This window comes from Desmodus rotundus, chromosome 10 (assembly GCF_022682495.2).
Source record: "Desmodus rotundus isolate HL8 chromosome 10, HLdesRot8A.1, whole genome shotgun sequence".
Taxonomy (NCBI): domain Eukaryota; kingdom Metazoa; phylum Chordata; class Mammalia; order Chiroptera; family Phyllostomidae; genus Desmodus; species Desmodus rotundus.
In genome coordinates this window covers 45,541,475-45,558,302 of record NC_071396.1, presented here as the reverse complement: position 1 = coordinate 45,558,302, position 16,828 = coordinate 45,541,475, and the positions used below count along the sequence as shown (strand labels likewise).

The following is a 16,828-nucleotide window of genomic DNA, read 5'->3' as shown; positions in this document are numbered from 1 at the left end:
TTTCTGCAGCCCACTTTTTCAAACCTACATCTCAAAACAATTACTAGCTCTAAGAATAAAAAACATGCCCCCACCTTTTTTGTATGTCCTGTTGAAGGGTTAATTTCCTGTTCTATCTAGGTAACTCTAGAAACAAGAGCTTCTAATTACCTTCCCAAGAACACCAATTACCAACAGAGCCCAGATTCCTCACCACCCCAACCCCATGCCCACCTTACAGCTGCCCCTCGTGCACACGGTGACCCGACCCCAGTTAAACAGTCTTCCGACCTCCCTGCTGTGCTCACACCGCTCCGGCCCCTTCTACACCACACTGTTCTCCAGAAACACCACCCACTTGTCTGTGAAGCCTTCCCAGTCCCCCTCAAGTAACAATTACTTGTTCCTACTTCTTAAAACTCGCTGGACTTTGGGCAATGCAGATGTAGAGTATTTCCATCGTCACAGAATGTGCTACTGTGCGGAGCTGCTCAAAGTAGCATTTTCCTTGAAGTCAGTTAATATTTTTACTTATGTTTAAAATCTGCATCTGCCTTGTTAACAGTAATAGGAAGTGTTTCATACATCTTGAGAAGCTAAATAAAAGTTTGTATCAGTTCAGATTTTTCACGCTTTTTTTGGTCTGTGTATACACATACTACAAACAAGTCCCAACTCCTTACAAAGCAACCAAACGTCACTAAGGCAACATCGATCTTCATCCCACACCGCAGCAACAGCCCTCAAGCCAGGCATGTAACTTGTGAAGTATGGGGAAAGTGCCCGTTTTCCTCACTGGATCACAGGAAATTGTCGATACAGTATCACTACACAGTGTTTACATTCTAAAAGCGTTGTATACCAATAAGCCCTACTGCACCGCAGAGAGCCTCTGGGGTGGGGAGAAAGAGAAACCCTTGGGGTTTCCATCAGCCTGACTGGTCGGAACACGCACGCAGTGAGAAAAGCCCCGGCCCTACAGTCAGGCAGCCAGGGTCTGTCCAAATCCCTTCCATCTTCCTAGCTGTGCCATCTCTCTGTTGCCTAAGTTCTCTTGAAACTCAACTGCTCATCTCTAAGTTGGAAAAATTACAGCACCACCATCAACTGGTTACTATAAAGATTAAATTTTGTTGATCCACTTTCAAAGGGCTCAAAAGAAATAAAATATAGCTCTTACTCCAGCTCCAATGAAGCCCTGGTCCCGGTTTCATACAAAAGCATGCCAACCAGTTTGCTCTGTAAATTCTGCTTCATGCCCTGGCTGGGTGGCTCAGTGGACTGAGCACTGGCCTACGAACCAAAGGGTCGCTGGTTCGATTCCCAGTCAGGGCACATGCCTGAGTTACAGGCCAGGTCCCCAGTAGGGGGCGTGCAAGAGGCAATCACACATTGTTTCTCCCTCCCTTCCCATCTCTCTAAAAGTAAATAAAATCTTTTAATAAATAAATAAATTAATTCTGCTTCACTTTCCCAAACTGTCCGATAAAATCTAGTCAGCCATCCTAAAATCATCTATCCCAAGAAAGGTAAAGAAACTTACTACTAATTTACTGGTATTAATTAACCTCTTAAACTTGTGCAAAGTATTCTGGCAATTTGTACTGAAACTCTAAGCATATACATCTTTACCCCAGCAATTTCACATCTGGAAATCTATCCAACAAAAGTAATAGTATTAACATGTAAACATAAATATAAAAAACTACTTGTTGAAGAACTATTTGTAATAGCAAAATATTAGAAATAGCCCTGGCTGGTGTAGCTCAGTGGACTGAGCACAGACCTGTGAACCAAAAGGTCGCCGGTTCGATTCCCAGTCAGGGCACATGCCTGGGTTGTGGGCCAGGTCCCCAGTGGGGGGCATGCCAGAGGCAACCACACATTGATGTTTCTCTCCCTCTCTTTCTCTTTGCCTTCCCCTCTCTCTAAAAAATAAATAAATAAAATCTTTTTAAAATATACACATATTAGAAATAACCTGAGCATTTGGAGAAAACGTGTTCCAGTCCTAATATGGAATTACACATTTAAGGAGGTAAATTCATATTTGACTCTGAAAGATATCTGAAATACAGGGTGGGGCAAAAGTAGGTTTACAGTTGTGAGTGCATGAAGTAACACTTTATTCTTGTATTATTGTTTAATTACTGTGTTTTCCAAAGTAAACCTACTTTTGCCCCACCCTGCATTAAGTGGAAAACGTTGCAAAATACGAGTATGATCCTGGTTGTTCAAACGCACAATCTAGAAAAAGGTGTGCAAGGGCAGAGAGCAAACCGCAGTGAGAGGAGCCTTAATGTTAACACGCCAGTGTTTTTACTGTCACAGCGAAGTATGCTGTTCGGTCAGTTGGGAAGAAAGCTTCAGGAGACAATTTAGACCCTAAGGACAAAGTTCCTACCAATCACTTCTACCAATTTTGTATGCAACGTTCTTTCAATTCCTCGATGGTTTTAAGAAACTGCTTCCATAGCCTCTCTCATGAGACATTTGAGGGAGTGGGGTGAGCAATCTGAAGCTTTAGTTAATAGATCAGCCTCCCTTTTCTTTCAATCCAAGGCACCCTGCTGCTCTTTCTGGATCTACGACAAGTGAAGACATTCACTTCATAGAGAAGTGATTTTCTTGCACAAATAAAGTATCAGATGTTTATTTGCCAGTCACCCAAAATTATACATACTTGAAGCTTTTGCTCTGATGGGTGGTTATTAATAATTTCATCTCTTCAAATTCCTAATATGTTGCTTTATTAGGAACTAAATTCATCAAAATGATACTGTAAACAAGTCATGCCTTACGACCCAGCAATTCCACTCCTGAGAATATATCCAAACAAACCCACAGTTAATTCAGAAGAACATACGCAGCACTATTAACAACCACCAACATGTGGAAGCGACCCAAGTGCCCATCAATGGACAAGTGGATAGAAAGCTGTGCTACAGCCCTGGCTGGGTGGCTCACCTTGTTGAGGCACCATCCCGTTCACCAAGGGGCTGCAGGTTCAGTTCCAGTCAGGGCACAAACCTAGGCTGCAGGTTGCACCCCCGTATGGGAGGCAACCAATCAATGTTTCTTTCTTTCTTTCTCTTTCTCCCCCCACCCCCAAAATCAGTGAACATGTCCTTCAGTGAGGATTAAAAAAAAAAAAAAAAAAAAAAGCTGTGGTACAGTGGTAACACTCCACTGTATATATATATATACACAGCCATAAAAAACACAGTCTTAACCATTTGCGACAGCACGGATGGACCTAGAGGATGTTATTATGCTAAGTGAAGTAACTCCATCAGAGAAAGATACATACCGTATGACTTCACTTTACGTGGAACCTCGGGAACAAAATAAACTAATAAAACGTACACAGACTCAGAGAACAGACTAGGGCTGCCAGAGGGAAAGGGAGCTGGGGACTGGGTGAAAAAGGTTCAAGGATGAAGAAGACAAACTGACAGTTACGAATCGGCCACAGGGATGTGAAGTACAGAACAGGGCACACAGCGAGTAACACCTAGCAGCTCTATGGTGCCAGGCAGGCACTGGAACAGCGGGGGGAGCACTTGTGAAGTGGATGACTGCATGACCACTGTGCTGTGCACCCGAACTAGTACAAAATAATATGAAATGTGAGCTGTAATATAATAAAGAAACAAGTCCTACACAGAATTATTTTCTTCTTTTTCCTTTTCATCCTTGCCTGAGGATGTAGTTATTGATTTTAGAGAGGGTGGGGGTGAGGGGATAGAGAAAGAGAGTGAGAAACAGAGGGGGAGGGGGGAGGGAGGGAGGGAGAGAGGGAGAGAGGGAGAGAGAAAACATCAATTGGTTGCCTCCCATAAGCACCCAGACCAGGGGTTGAACCGGCAACTTAGATATTGGGTTGGCCAAAAAGTCCATATAGTTTTTTCCATAGAATAAAAGATACATTTTTTATTTTCACCAATAACTTTATTGACTTGGATATTTTGAGTATGTTGGCTATCTCCCACTATTGGCTTCTAGTGGGTAGAGGCCAGGGGTGCTGCTAAACATCTCCCAATGCATAAGACAGCCCCACAGCAAAGGATTATTTGGCCAAAAAGTCAACAGTACCCAGAAACTTTGCAAATCACTTTTGACATGTTCACTCACAGTACCTTATCCATACACTGCACGATCTTTTTTTGAGTTTCAGTTGCATTTTTACCTTTCTTGAAATAATCATAATACACCAAAAATGTTGCATGTTTTCTTCCATTTTCAATATTAAAATGGCTGTACAAACATTCATCAATTTCATTAAGTTTTTTTTTTTTTAACACACGTTGATATCACAGCTGTCACAATACAATCTAACAAAATTGTTTCAAATGAAGTTAAAGACAACTGAACACTACTACAGCCATAGTGCCAAAAAACAAAAAACCCAAACGGACTTTCTGGCCAACCCAATACCTAACCATTTATTCTTGTATTATTATTTACACATACACACAACCAGGTATGTGCCCTGCTGGGAATCACACCACAACCATTTGGTGTGTGGGATATAACTCCACCTGAGCAACCCAGCCAGAGCCACAGAATTAATTTCATAATTCCTTTCTACTCTATAAATTGGTCATTTTGGAAAGTATAACTCAATTAACTTGTCTGACAGTCCAAAAACATTCTTACTGCAAAAAAGCTTTATGTTTGTAACCTTTCTACTGTAATAATCCAACTAAATATAAAAATACACTTTCCAAGCCTATAGTCAAAAAACATCAACAGCCCTGGCTGGTGGGGCTCAGCAGACTGAGTGCTGGCCTGTGAGCCAAAAGGTCGCAGGCTCCATTTCCGGTCAGAGCTCAGGCCTGGGTTGCAGGCGTGTGAGAGGCACCCAATCCACGTTTCTCTCCCTTTCTCCCTCCCTTCCCCTCTCTGGAAATAAATAAAATCTTAAAAAAAAAAAAAAAAAAACAAAAAACAGGTATACTCCTCATTTGTAACTAGTCAAAGTCTATCTCAAATCCACCCACACATCTCTCCCATGCTCCGGGGCTAAGGGACAGCAACGTCCACTCCCACATGACTAAATATTGCCCCAGCCTCCTAAGTCATCACCCTGCTGCTTCTCTCACCCGTCTCACAGAAATCCTTTCTCCACCACCGAGTTCATTGTATTTTAGAAGTTAGATCATCCAGCTGCTCCTAAACAGAAGTCCACCATTCACAAAGCTTTGCCATACTCTTGTCTGCCCTGCCTAACTGCTCTCCACATTCAGTGGCTCAAGATGAGCTGTCACCCTGAGTCAGGCAGACTGGCCAAGCTCCTCTTGCAGCACGTCTCCCTCCCCTGCTGTTCCTTCTGCCCCGAAGGGCTCTTCCTCAGACCCACCACTTCCAGGATAAATTCCCACTCATCCCCGCAGGATCAGCCCAAATGACACTTTTCTCTTCATTGGATTTACTGGGGTGGCACTGGTAAATAAAAGTATGTACACATCAGGTATACGATTCTGTAACACACCATCAGTGTATTGTATTATGTTCACCACCCCAAGTCTCATCTCCTTCCATCACCTTTTATCCGCCCTTACCCTCTTCTACCTCCTCCTTCCCCCTCCCATTCCCTCTGGTAATCACCGTGTGTCTGTGTCTGTAAGTTGGGTTGGGGTTTTGGTTTTTTTGGTTTTGCCCAGTCCCTTCACCTCTTCCACCCAGCCCTGCAACACCCCTCCCCTCTACCAGATGTCGGTCTGTTCTCTATGAGTCTGTTTCTATTCTGTTAGTTTATTTTGTTCATTGGATTCCACATAGGAGTGAAATCATACAGTATTTGTCTTTCTCTGACTGGCTTATTCACTTAGTATAATGCTCTTCAGGTTCATCCAGCTGTCTCACAAGGTAAGTTTTCCTTCTTTTTTAGGCCGAGTAGTGTTCCATTGTGTAAGTGTCCCACAGCTTTTTTATCCACTCTTCTGCTGATGGAGCCTTGGGCAGCTTCCAAATCTTAGCTATTGAGATTAACGCTGCAATGAACACAGGGGTGCATAAACGGCACTGTTTAAAGGATTTTATCTATTCTTAGAGAGGGCGGAAGGGAGGGGGAGAGAGAGGGTAAGAAACATCGATCAGGTGGTTGCCTCTCATATGCACTGGGGACCAAACCCGCAACCCAGACACATGCCCTGACTGGGAATCGATTCCACGACCTTTCACTTTGTGGGCCAACACCCAACCGAGCCACACCAGTCAGGGCAATAAATAAAATCTTAAAAAAAAAAAAAAAAAAAGAGCACCTTCCGTCCCCACCCCCCACACAATTTAAATTAGGTCCCTGTGTCACTGTATCTACTTTCGCATCTGGGCCTTTACCGCAGTTAGCAATTACATATATATTTGTTTAGCATCTGGCTTTTTCTATTAGCCATGTCCATGATGGGAGGATCTTGGTTTATTCGTCATTAGGACACTTCCAGTGGTTAGCACAACGGCTGTCATATTTGCTAAAATAAAAGAAACCTAAATTTGGTGGAAAAGCAAGTATCTCTTCTGGGTGAGACCCAATTAGTTCCTCAAATACTGAATCCAGCCCTGGCTGGTATGGCTCAGTGGACTGAGCACCACCCTGTGAATCAAAGGGTCGCCAGTTCTACTCCCAGTCAGAGCACATGCCTGGGTCGAGGGCCAGGTCCCCAGTAGGGGGCGTATGACAGGCAACCTCACATTGATTTTTTCTCACTCTCTTTCTCCCTCCCTTCCCCTCTAAAAATAAACAAACTCTTAAAAAAAAAAATCCAAATGCTATTAACCCCACAATTTGAAATGAGGTACTTCCATCCCCGGCTGGTATGGCTCGGTGGACTGTCAACCTGCAAACCAAAGGGTCACCAGTTCGAGTCCCAGTCTAAGGTGCTTGCCCAGGTTGTGGGCCAGGACCCCCAGCAGGGGGTGCTCAAGAGGCAACCACACATTGATATTTCTCTCCCTTCCCCTCTCTAAAAATAAATAAATAAAAGGAAGGAAGGAAGGAAGGAAGGACAAACTTCCATCATAGCCAACCCTTGGAACCCACTCCATTCTCACAGTAAAACATACATACATCACACATCATACAGTCTCTGTGTACCTGAGGTATGAAACCACTGTTCCACAACCACTACAAAAGACCAACCTTTCTCGCTCTCATGTTACTTAGCCAGACAGACTCCACCACAGAAATCTTAGCTAATCAAAATCAGTTCAAAAAAAATTACTTGGCCCTGGCTCGTGTGGCTCAGTTGGTTGGCGCATCGGCCCATGAACCAAAAGGTCACAGGTCTGATCCCTGGTCAGGGAACACCAGAGAGCAATCAATCATGTTTCTCTCTCACACTGATGCTCCCCTCCTTCCCTCTCTCTCAAAGCAATGAAAAAAAAAAAAAAAGTCCTCTGGTGAGGATATTAAAAAAAAAATTATTTGGGTGTATGCCATCCCTATAAGTTCCTAAGGAATATAAAAGAAAATATAAGGAAAACATACAAGAAAAATCACTTAAAAGTATTTAAAAGGCATTTCCTAATCAGTTACATATTGTATCTAGTCACTTAGTCTTTGAGGCACATTTAATTGTGAAATGGAAACATTAAGTTCTTTTTTTTCTTAAAGACCTCAGTTTCAAATAATGGAATTTATGTTAAATTGTTGCAATCGATGTTTGTCTTTAAAAATTTAGAGCATAAGGTAACAGCCTAAAAGAAAGGCTGTTCCAAAATCTGAGATTCTCTTCCCTCTGGGGAAGTATGTTCAATTCTAGGCAAGAAAGAACCAAGATGTTACACGACCAACTCAAGTGTTCCAGCTCTTTACCAGTGAAGAAAACTAGGATCCAGAGAGGAAGACAGTACCAAATAGGAAATTAATGCTTAAATACTTAAAAACAAACTTTAATGCTTAAAAAAAAAAACCTGCAATATACAATACACTTCCCTAGAAATACAAATCAGAACATACCCATCTGTTAAAAACTATAAAAACAGCCAGGGGTGGGGAAAGTAGGATGTAGGCTAACAAGTAGAGCCTTTCTTTGGGGAGTCATGAAAATCTTTTAAAATTGACTGTTGCACAAGTTTGTGACTACACAGAAACAATCGAACTGCACGCTTTAAATTATATCTCAATAAAGCTGTTAAAAACTAAAACAAAATCGACAAAGGGCCATCCGAGTTCATTTCGGTCTCCAGGGTGGGTTTGTAGGGGAAGCCCCCGGGTTAGCTCTAAAATACCGGGCAGATTTGTTAGGTAGAAGGAAGTGCTGCGATCCCTCCAGGCAGCAAAGATCAGGCTAGTAGATGGGACTCTAGTTTGACTAGTAATCTGCTTAAGAAGCGTGACAAAAGTCAGGGCAAAAACTGCACTTTAGAACAGATGCCCGTGAACAGCCACACCGAGAACCTAGCGAATAGTATAAAGCTTGAAAGATTTTGTCCAAGAGGAAGACAGTGGATCGAAAGGTTTCTCTATATACTCAAAAAGTAGATTATTTTACTCTAACCAAGTGAAGACCTGGGTGAGTCATGATTTTTTAGAACTGTGTCTATAATGGTCCCATAACTCACTACAGGTTCTAGAAGTCAAAGTGACCTCCTGAGTCATTCATTAACTGTGGCCTAGTCCTGGGCAGGGTGGCCCAGAGCCTCGTCTTAGGCTGCAGTTCATCACTGGTAGGGCACAGACAAGAATCAACCAATGAATGCATAAAGAAGTGAAACAACAAATCTACGTTTCTGTTTCTCCCCTTCCTCTCTCTCCCTCACTAAAATATGTATGTAAGTAAGTAAATAGCAAATGCGGCCAACACCCCGGTTGGAATGCGTTATACTGCGTAAATGGATGCGCACAGAACAGCAGAGAATGACCCAACATAGTTCCATATACTGAAAGGATGTGAGAAAACAAAGGTACCGACACAGCATCGATTTTATTAAGTCCTTTCCTGGTTTCTGTTATACCACCACCCCAAACTAAGAACCCTGGTCCGAGCCGAGACTCCGGTTCTCCCGCTCCCCAGTTTCCGGGCGCCGCCCCGCCCCCACTCACGTGGGACTCGGGCCGCTTCACCTCCGAGCCGCCGGCAGACACCAGAACCCGTTCAACTTTTAAGTGCCTGCTGTGTGCAAAGCTACGAACTCTGTGTTAAGTTCGAAAAACGTCAGTGTGCCCTGGGCCTGATCTCTGCCTGCTGAAAAAGGATCTCGGTCCACCCTACATCCCAGGCCTGCCTTCCCTCCAGCTCCTACCCGGGCTCTCCGCTGGTCGGAGTACGAGCCCACAGCCTTCGCTTAGCCGGCGGGCCACTGGCAAAAGGCCTCGCTCCTGGCGCAGACCCACACGGCGGGTCGTGACCATTACTGACCTGGCACCCAGCGGGGGTCCCCGATCCCCTGAGCCTTCGGCTCGGAACGGAGATGACTCCCCGGCCCGTGCTCCCCAGCCGCGAGGGTCGCAGACCCGAGCAATTGGTACCTCCCCAACCCCCCAGCTCACGCGGCCGGCCTGGCCCACACTTACGGCGTGCAGCGGTCGCTGTACTCATTAGCTATGGTCTCGATGCCGCCGGCGCGTGCCACAGCAACGTAGCAGCTCTGGAAGCCGAGGTCTATGCCTACCACCGACATGGCGCCAGCTAAAGCTCGGGCTCGAGCCCGGGTCCGGCCGGCGAGACAGGACACAGACCCCGGTGGGGCTGGCGCGCGGAGAGCGGGCCGCGTAGGCCAGGGGACCGGTGCTAGTGGGGACGTGGGGGTGCCCACGAGGGCCTAGGTCCTCTTAAATGGGTCCGCTGCAGAGCGTGCTGCCCAGGCCGGCTCCGGCTGAGCGGCCACAGTGGAGGCGCCGGGTAGCGGGGGCGGAGAAGATCTCGAAAGATCTCGTTGCGACGAGAATGAAGCTGCGGAGCGAGAACTGCGAAGGAAAGAAATGTTCTCGCGAGATCTCGGCTCAAACGTTTTTCCTTTTGAGGTCCCACCCCCCAGTTACGTACGAGCGTACGTCTTGTCCAGGCCAGCGAACTTTGGAGGGTGGGAAGTGGTTGAGAGGCGGAGCTGACCAGTTGAACCTGCGCACGGGATCCGTCGCAGCTGCTTTTCATGAAGGAAGAGAGGATTAGGGAACCTCTCCTTCCAAAAGAAAGGATAGTGGGTAGCCGATTTGGAAGCAAAGTACTGAGGAAGTGCCTTTAGTCTACTTCCGCCGGTTTTCTTTATGTCAAAAGAAACTTCCGGTGGTGGGACCTCCTGCATCTCAGCCTGTGTTGGGACCCAAAATGAGAGCGAGGTTAACCTGTGGAGGCGAGGGCAGCTGTAGGAACAAGGCCCCGAGCATGGCGTTAAGTCAAGCAGTGTCAAAGTCAAAGCGCCCTCCCCGGCAGAGGGAAGGAATCCACTCAATCCCACTGCCTGCGGTTGTTTTTCTCCCCTTCAGCCTTTCGGGGTTCTTTAAACCACTCCTATCCTTAGATAAGACTGAGGAGCCTACAGGACTTAAACCTTTTAATCCCTAACATATTGCAAGTACCTGTCCTGAACAGGATGCAAGAGACATAGATGATGAGCTACCAGCCAGTAAAGTGGTAGGATTACACGAAGCTAGTGAATTTTTTTTAACGTTGAGTGTCTTCCAATCACCGGCTACGGCTACGAAGCAAGTGGGGAATGGAATGGGTACCTCTGCCAGGCTTGCTTTCCCTCCCGATTTCAAAGCTGGCAGAGTATTACCCACTCACCAGACGTGATCCTGGGAAATTGAAACTAATTAAGGGCACCTGGGAGAGCAGGGCGTGGCTTAGAGTTACAGAGTGTTCCAGGTGCCTAGGGGAAGCCAGCTTGCTATTAGGAAGCAATTCTGTGTAATAAGCATATCTGATAAACTGCTTAATGAGATTTCAGAAGGAGGGGAATCTGAATCTCCAAGTCTCCAGTAATTTGTAGTAATTTCTTGTTACTTTGTGATTCTATCTTTTAAGAGCCCCCAACACACAAAGTTGTATTTTTTTAAGATCTCATTTATTTATTTTAGAGAGAGGGGAAGAGAGAGACAGAGAGGGAGAGAAACATCAATGTGTGGTTGCCAGTCACGGTGGCCCCCACTGGGGACCTGGCCCACAAACCTGGCATGTGCCCTGACTGGGAATCAAACCAGCGACTGTTTGGTTCCCAGCCTGCGATCAGTCCACTGAGCTATACCAGCCAGGGCCAAAGTTGTATTTTTCTGTAAGTTAGGTTGACTTTGATCTTCCATCCTCTATCTCCTGTTTTTCTCCTACCTAGAGGGATATCAATAACAACGAGGAAAGTACTGACCTTAATCATGCTGGTCTGTATCCATTAGTCTGCTCTGGGTTATTAAACACCGAGCAAACAGAGGCCAGGCGCCCTAGGCTGAAGTGCTTAATCCACCTAAAAGATCACTAAGTCTGGCTTACAGGCTCTGTCTCTGCCTTCCTTCTTGTGGGAGGCCTCCCCAGCCTTTAGCTAAACTGGCAGAACGCACACCCATATCGCTTCATGTTCCAATTTCATATCCACTTGCCATAATTGCCTTGGCATAGCTTTCAGTTTGAAATACCATCAACCCTATCAATCTTTTTAAGGATTTGCCCTTCTCAAAATAAAACATTAACATCAGCCACAGAGAGTACTCATCCTGCTATATATAGTTTCCTGGATGTCAAACTTATAGCTCGGGAGGCTATTCTGGGGTATTTAAATAAATGAAGTCAGAAAAAAGTTATTTCAGAATGCTGAAGAATCTTTACGACAAATTTCCAAGAATCACAACTGTGAAGCAACAAAGTCGCCAGAATAACGTGGGAGGCACTGTGGTTGAAGCACAAGTTCTTTTCATTCAGCAGAGTTATTCCGAGTACATTAGAAGAAGGAGGTACGATGCCTTTCTCTGGTACAATGGTTAAATTTAGTCCCAAGCAATCCAGAAGTTGTGGGAAGGTGTTTGCTTGCTTGTTTGTTTGTTTTAAAAATTCAGTATTCGTAGGCTGCTCACCACGACACAGAAGGCACTCAGACGAGAATTCATAACCATCCCTGCCAAGTGGCCTGTGGAGTATCGTCCCATTCTCTGGAGCAGCTTCTGCAGTTCTTTTCTTCAGGGGGAAGCTAAAAGCTCCGATAATGGTGTTTTCTGGTCGCCTTGATGTCACAGTGAGTGGACCAGTGCACTCAGTCAAACCAGCACCTCGGTCTTACCCCTAAAACTAATCGCTCATCGCTTCTCAGCCTTTTGGCTAAGATCGAGTGTAGTATCTGTTCTTATCAGTTTAAAACTCTAATCACTCGATAGTAATAATTACCATATCCTACCTCCCTAGCCTTCAGCTAAGCTAGCAAAAAGCATACCCATATCTCCTCATGTTCCAGTTTCTTATCTACGGTATGTGCTGTAGACATCAACAGACATTGTGCTGAGTGATGTAGATGCCATAATTCATTGAATCTTCAGAGCAAACCCATTCATTAGGTAGGCATTGTCCAATTTTATAGATGAGAAGACAGACTTGTTGAGGTTGAGGAACCTGCTCAAGGTCACACAGCTTTTAAAGTTCTGACTTCAACATGCGTTTCCTCCAACTACACGACTGCCGTGTTTAAATTCATGTTCCTGAGAGAGGTTCAGTGAAGTGAAGAATGGGAAATAAGTAAAAGAAATAATTCAACTAGAAACATTCACTGTTGACATTTTGGAACACTTTCCTCCCTTTTGGTGTTTTTGTTGTATATGATGGTTAAATTTGGTCATGCCTTTCTTAACATCAGGTTCAACCAGCCTTTCCCAACTTGCATTCCCCAGGACAGGGCTCCATGAACTATTGACAGGTTAATTCTACCATTTTCAAGGCTCTGAAAAGGCCTCTAGAAAACCCGTTTCACTTTGTTTCATCACAAATACGAGTATACATATAAGGAATACTCCTTGAGGAGTAGTAGAACGCAGTTCAGTCTCCTGCTTTCCCCCTCAAGCACTTGTCTAATCACAGGCTGTTCTGATGCAAAAGCTGCTGTTACAGTTCACCTCTGACTCCAGATTGGCCGAGATCCTAGGGTTGGTCTTTCTTTGCCCTATCACACCCCACCGTCTGCTTAGGAAGTGCCACTCTGATCTCATTCTGAGGTCCTTCCCCAAACTGCACCTTTCGCCCTGATTCAAGCTGATTACATTGACACATGTGACCTCCATCATTATCAGTCCAAGCTTATTCCCTCTTTATAATCTTAAAATGCTGGTGTGGCTCAGTGGATAGAGTGCTGGCCTGTGAACTGAGAGGTCAATGGTTGAATTCTGGGTGGGGCACATGCCTGGGTTGCAGCAGGGTCCCCAGTTGGGGGTGTACGAGAGGCAACCAATCAGTGTGTCCCTTACACATCAATGTTTCTCCCTCTTTCTCCCTTCCCTTCCCCTCTCTCTAAAAATAAATAAATAAATATAATCTACAATAACATGATTGATACTTTAAAAAAAAAAAATGCTGGATGAACTTCCCCCAGATTTCTCCAAGCCACACAAGCTGATATGATCATGAAAATTTAACCTTTTCCTCTAGGTCCCTTGATCACCCAAAATTTTCCTGGCCTGACTCACAACCTCCTTATCCATCAGCTCCACCCTCCCTTCAACCAGTCCCAGACACAGCTTTCCTCCACCTCGAGCAGCTGGCATGCCAGCTCCACCCCGAAGTCCTGCCTGTTGGTCTGGTCTGTTGAGAGCAGAAAGATGACTCTGACCTGTTCTGCCGTGTTGCTCTGGCTTGTCCTGTCTCAGGTGCGGAAGGGACTCCAACCTGCCCCCACAACCCCCGCTCCACCCCCCAGGGAGTTATCCTGCCATAGTAGCAGTTGCCATCTTGTTTGTACAAATTACAAAGCTTGCTCTCTACCATCTTCTGTTTTAATTATCAAATTCATCAGAACTCAGTGTATCCTATGCTGTTTTCTCTTCACATGTGTCATTTGTCTCAGGACAGAATGCTCTTTACTTTGTGCTCTAAGACTCAAAGACAATGGCTTTAAAAGCCCCCGTGGCCTCTGATAATAATTCACTTTTCCTGGTGAAAGAGAAATCTGGATCATGAATGCCTGTAATCTGATGCAGAATCAGTGTTACTAGGAACAGTGTTACTAGGAACAAGTTGATGTGGCATTCCGCCCGTACGCTGCTTCCCAACCAAAGGAGGGCCGTTTACTTTCTTGTTGACGTGTATTTAATGCTCAAATGCAATGTGAGCTAAAAATCTAAATATATCACCGGCGATTACAGCTCGACACCTGAATCCCAGCAGTGGAAGCCCTGCCTGACTCGGAGGAGAGTGACTAACTTGTTTTCCGGGCAGGGGCGCAGGAATCCACCCCTGGCACAAAAGGCAGCAGCGGCCGGCTGAAACAGGAGAAGATCTGTGCTCACCGGAAGCATGAGTTTCTTTTCTAGACGAGACAAAGACAAGCCTGGAAAAGGTGACCGAGAGAAGTTTCCACTATGAAGATATTGGAAAGGCAGTTATCCCTTGGCAACCAAGGGATTCGTTCCAAGGTCCCCACAGATGCCTAAATCCACAAATACTTAAAGCCTTGTGTAGTATTTGCGTATCACCTATGTACACCCTCCCGTGTACTTTAAATCATCTCCAGATTACTTATAACACCGACTACGATGTAAATGCTGTGCGAGTAGTCGTTACACTGTATTATTTAGGGATAATGACAAGAAACAAGGGCTGCACATATTCAGTACAGACTCAATGACAGTAGGCCTAACTACCTAGCACGTGCCAGCAACAACGTAACTTTTTTAAAAAGACTTTTAGTCTGGGGTGCTTGAATCCACGGGCACTGCACCCGTGGATACAGAGGGCTGAATGTGCTCGGCAGAGAGTAGAAATGTAGTTAACAAGTCATTTTTCAAGACTGGGTTATTGGCCCTTTAAGAATACTATTAAATATGAATATATTTGATGCCATTTCCACTAAAGGCAAAAGTTCATATTTGGAGAAAGAGCAGTGACTCTGAAGATTCCAGCTAGATAGGCTTACTGGGTTCCGCGGCCGCCGCCAGGGAGGATATCTTTTTTTTTTTTTTTTTTTTTTGCTGCAACAATGTTGCATTAGCAGCTCTCACGAGTAGTGGGAGGAAGCAGAACGTTCATCTTCGGCGTGTCTACCTCACCTCTAAGTGAGTCTACTGGATCACCTCTCACTTAGAAAAGGCCCCCCTGCACTAAAAGATCTCTTCCGGTCCTTTAAAATGCCAGTGGAGTGCCACAAATGCCTCCCTAGGCCTTCTCTCTCATGTTTTTTTTCTCAGGGCTGCTTCTCGAAAAGTAAAATCCCTCCCAAAGTTGGGGACCACGGTGACAACCTGCCATCTCCCTGTAAATGAACAGAAAACGTAACCACAGGATTGAGAGGAAATTGTGGCTGAACGAGCTTCCCCGCCTGCCCTCCCACGTTCGGGTTCCTTAGGTGAGTGTCCTCTACCTTTAAGGTCTTCAGTGGGATTTCCTAAAGGTAGCACGGTCTCACCGCAACGTCGCAGAGTTGTGGCTACTGGTGAAACTCGGCTGGTGGCCGCTTGCCCCACCCTGGAGGAGTAACTCTCTGACCCAGGGCGTGGTTGCTGGTAGCAGAACCGTCCTGTCAGAACTGCGAACAGGAGCACAATTAGGTGATACAATCAAGTGTAATTAAGCAGTAATCATTACAGCTGTGATACTGGTGCTATGAAGGACAAAGACAGATGGAAATAAAAGTCCAGAAACAAATCCAAGTGTGAGAATTTAGTATATGACACATGGCATTTCAGTCTAGTGGGGGAGGAGGTGATGTGGAGACATTAGCTAATCAACTTGGAAAAATTTTGTATTATTTTTAATTTAATCTTTATTATATTTTTCCAGTACCATTTCATCGCCTTATACCCCCTCCCCCCAGCAATCACCACACTGTTGTCCATGTCTATGAGTCCTTTTTCCTTTTTGCTGGATCCCTCCACCCCTAACCTCCCCCCTCCACTAGCTGTCACCTGCTCTCTGTCTATAAGTCTGTCCCCATTTTCCTTGTTCAGTTTGTTCATTAGATGCCACATATAGGTGAAATCATATGGTATTGGTCTTTCTCTGACTGGCTTACTTCACTTAGCATAACGTTCTCCAGAACATCTATACTGTTGCAAAGGGTAAAATTTTCTTCTTTTTTACAGCCAAATACAATTCCGTTATGTAAATGTCCCATAGTTGTTTTATCTACTCATCTATTGATAGACACTTGGGCTGCTTCCTCATCTTGGCGATTGTAAATAACGCTGCAATGAACATAGAGGTGCTTATGTTCTTTTGAATTAGTATTTTGGGTTCCTTCAGATATATTCCCAGAAGTGGATTTTCTGGATCAAAAGGCAGACCCATTTTTAATTTTTTGAGACATCTTTACACTGCTTTCCACAATGGCTGAACCAGTCTGCATTCCCACCAACAGTGCAGAAGGGTTCCCTTTCACCACATCCTTGCCAGCACTTGTTAATTGTTGATTTCTTGACAATAGCCATTCTGTCAGGTGTGAGGTAATATCTCATTGTGGTTTTCATTTGCATTTCCCTGATGATTAGTGACATTGAGCATCTTTTCATATGTCCATTGGCCATCTGTATGTTCTCTTTGGAGAAGTGTCTATTCAGGTCCTTTGACCATTTTTTAATTGGGTTTGGGTTTTTTTTGGTATTACATTTTGTAAGTACTTTATAAATTTTGAATATTAACCCCTTATCAGATGTATCGGCAAATAGGTTCTCCCATTCTGTGGGTTGTCTTTTTATTCTGTTAATGATTTCCTTTGTTGTGCA

At 44.8% G+C, this 16,828-nt stretch overlaps 1 protein-coding gene, 1 non-coding gene and 1 pseudogene across 2 annotated transcripts in view; 1 reads left to right on the top strand and 2 right to left on the bottom strand.

Annotated features, from left to right (window-relative positions):
* Nucleotides 1-9,900, bottom strand: part of HSPA4 (heat shock protein family A (Hsp70) member 4) — a 39,788-nt gene extending 29,888 nt beyond the window's left edge. The window contains exon 1 of the mRNA XM_024575133.4: nt 9,497-9,900. Coding sequence (XP_024430901.2) covers nt 9,497-9,603 — 107 coding nt within the window. The 5' untranslated portion in view covers nt 9,604-9,900. The remainder of the gene's footprint in view (nt 1-9,496) is intronic.
* A 684-nt stretch (nt 9,901-10,584) lies between these two features.
* On the bottom strand, nt 10,585-10,730 carry LOC112318224 (small nucleolar RNA SNORA7). Its single transcript, XR_002976196.2, has one exon. It is a non-coding gene; the product is annotated as a small nucleolar RNA SNORA7 (small nucleolar RNA).
* A 1,477-nt stretch (nt 10,731-12,207) lies between these two features.
* On the top strand, nt 12,208-12,308 carry LOC112318209 (U2 spliceosomal RNA; annotated as a pseudogene).
* Nucleotides 12,309-16,828: the final 4,520 nt, after the last annotated feature.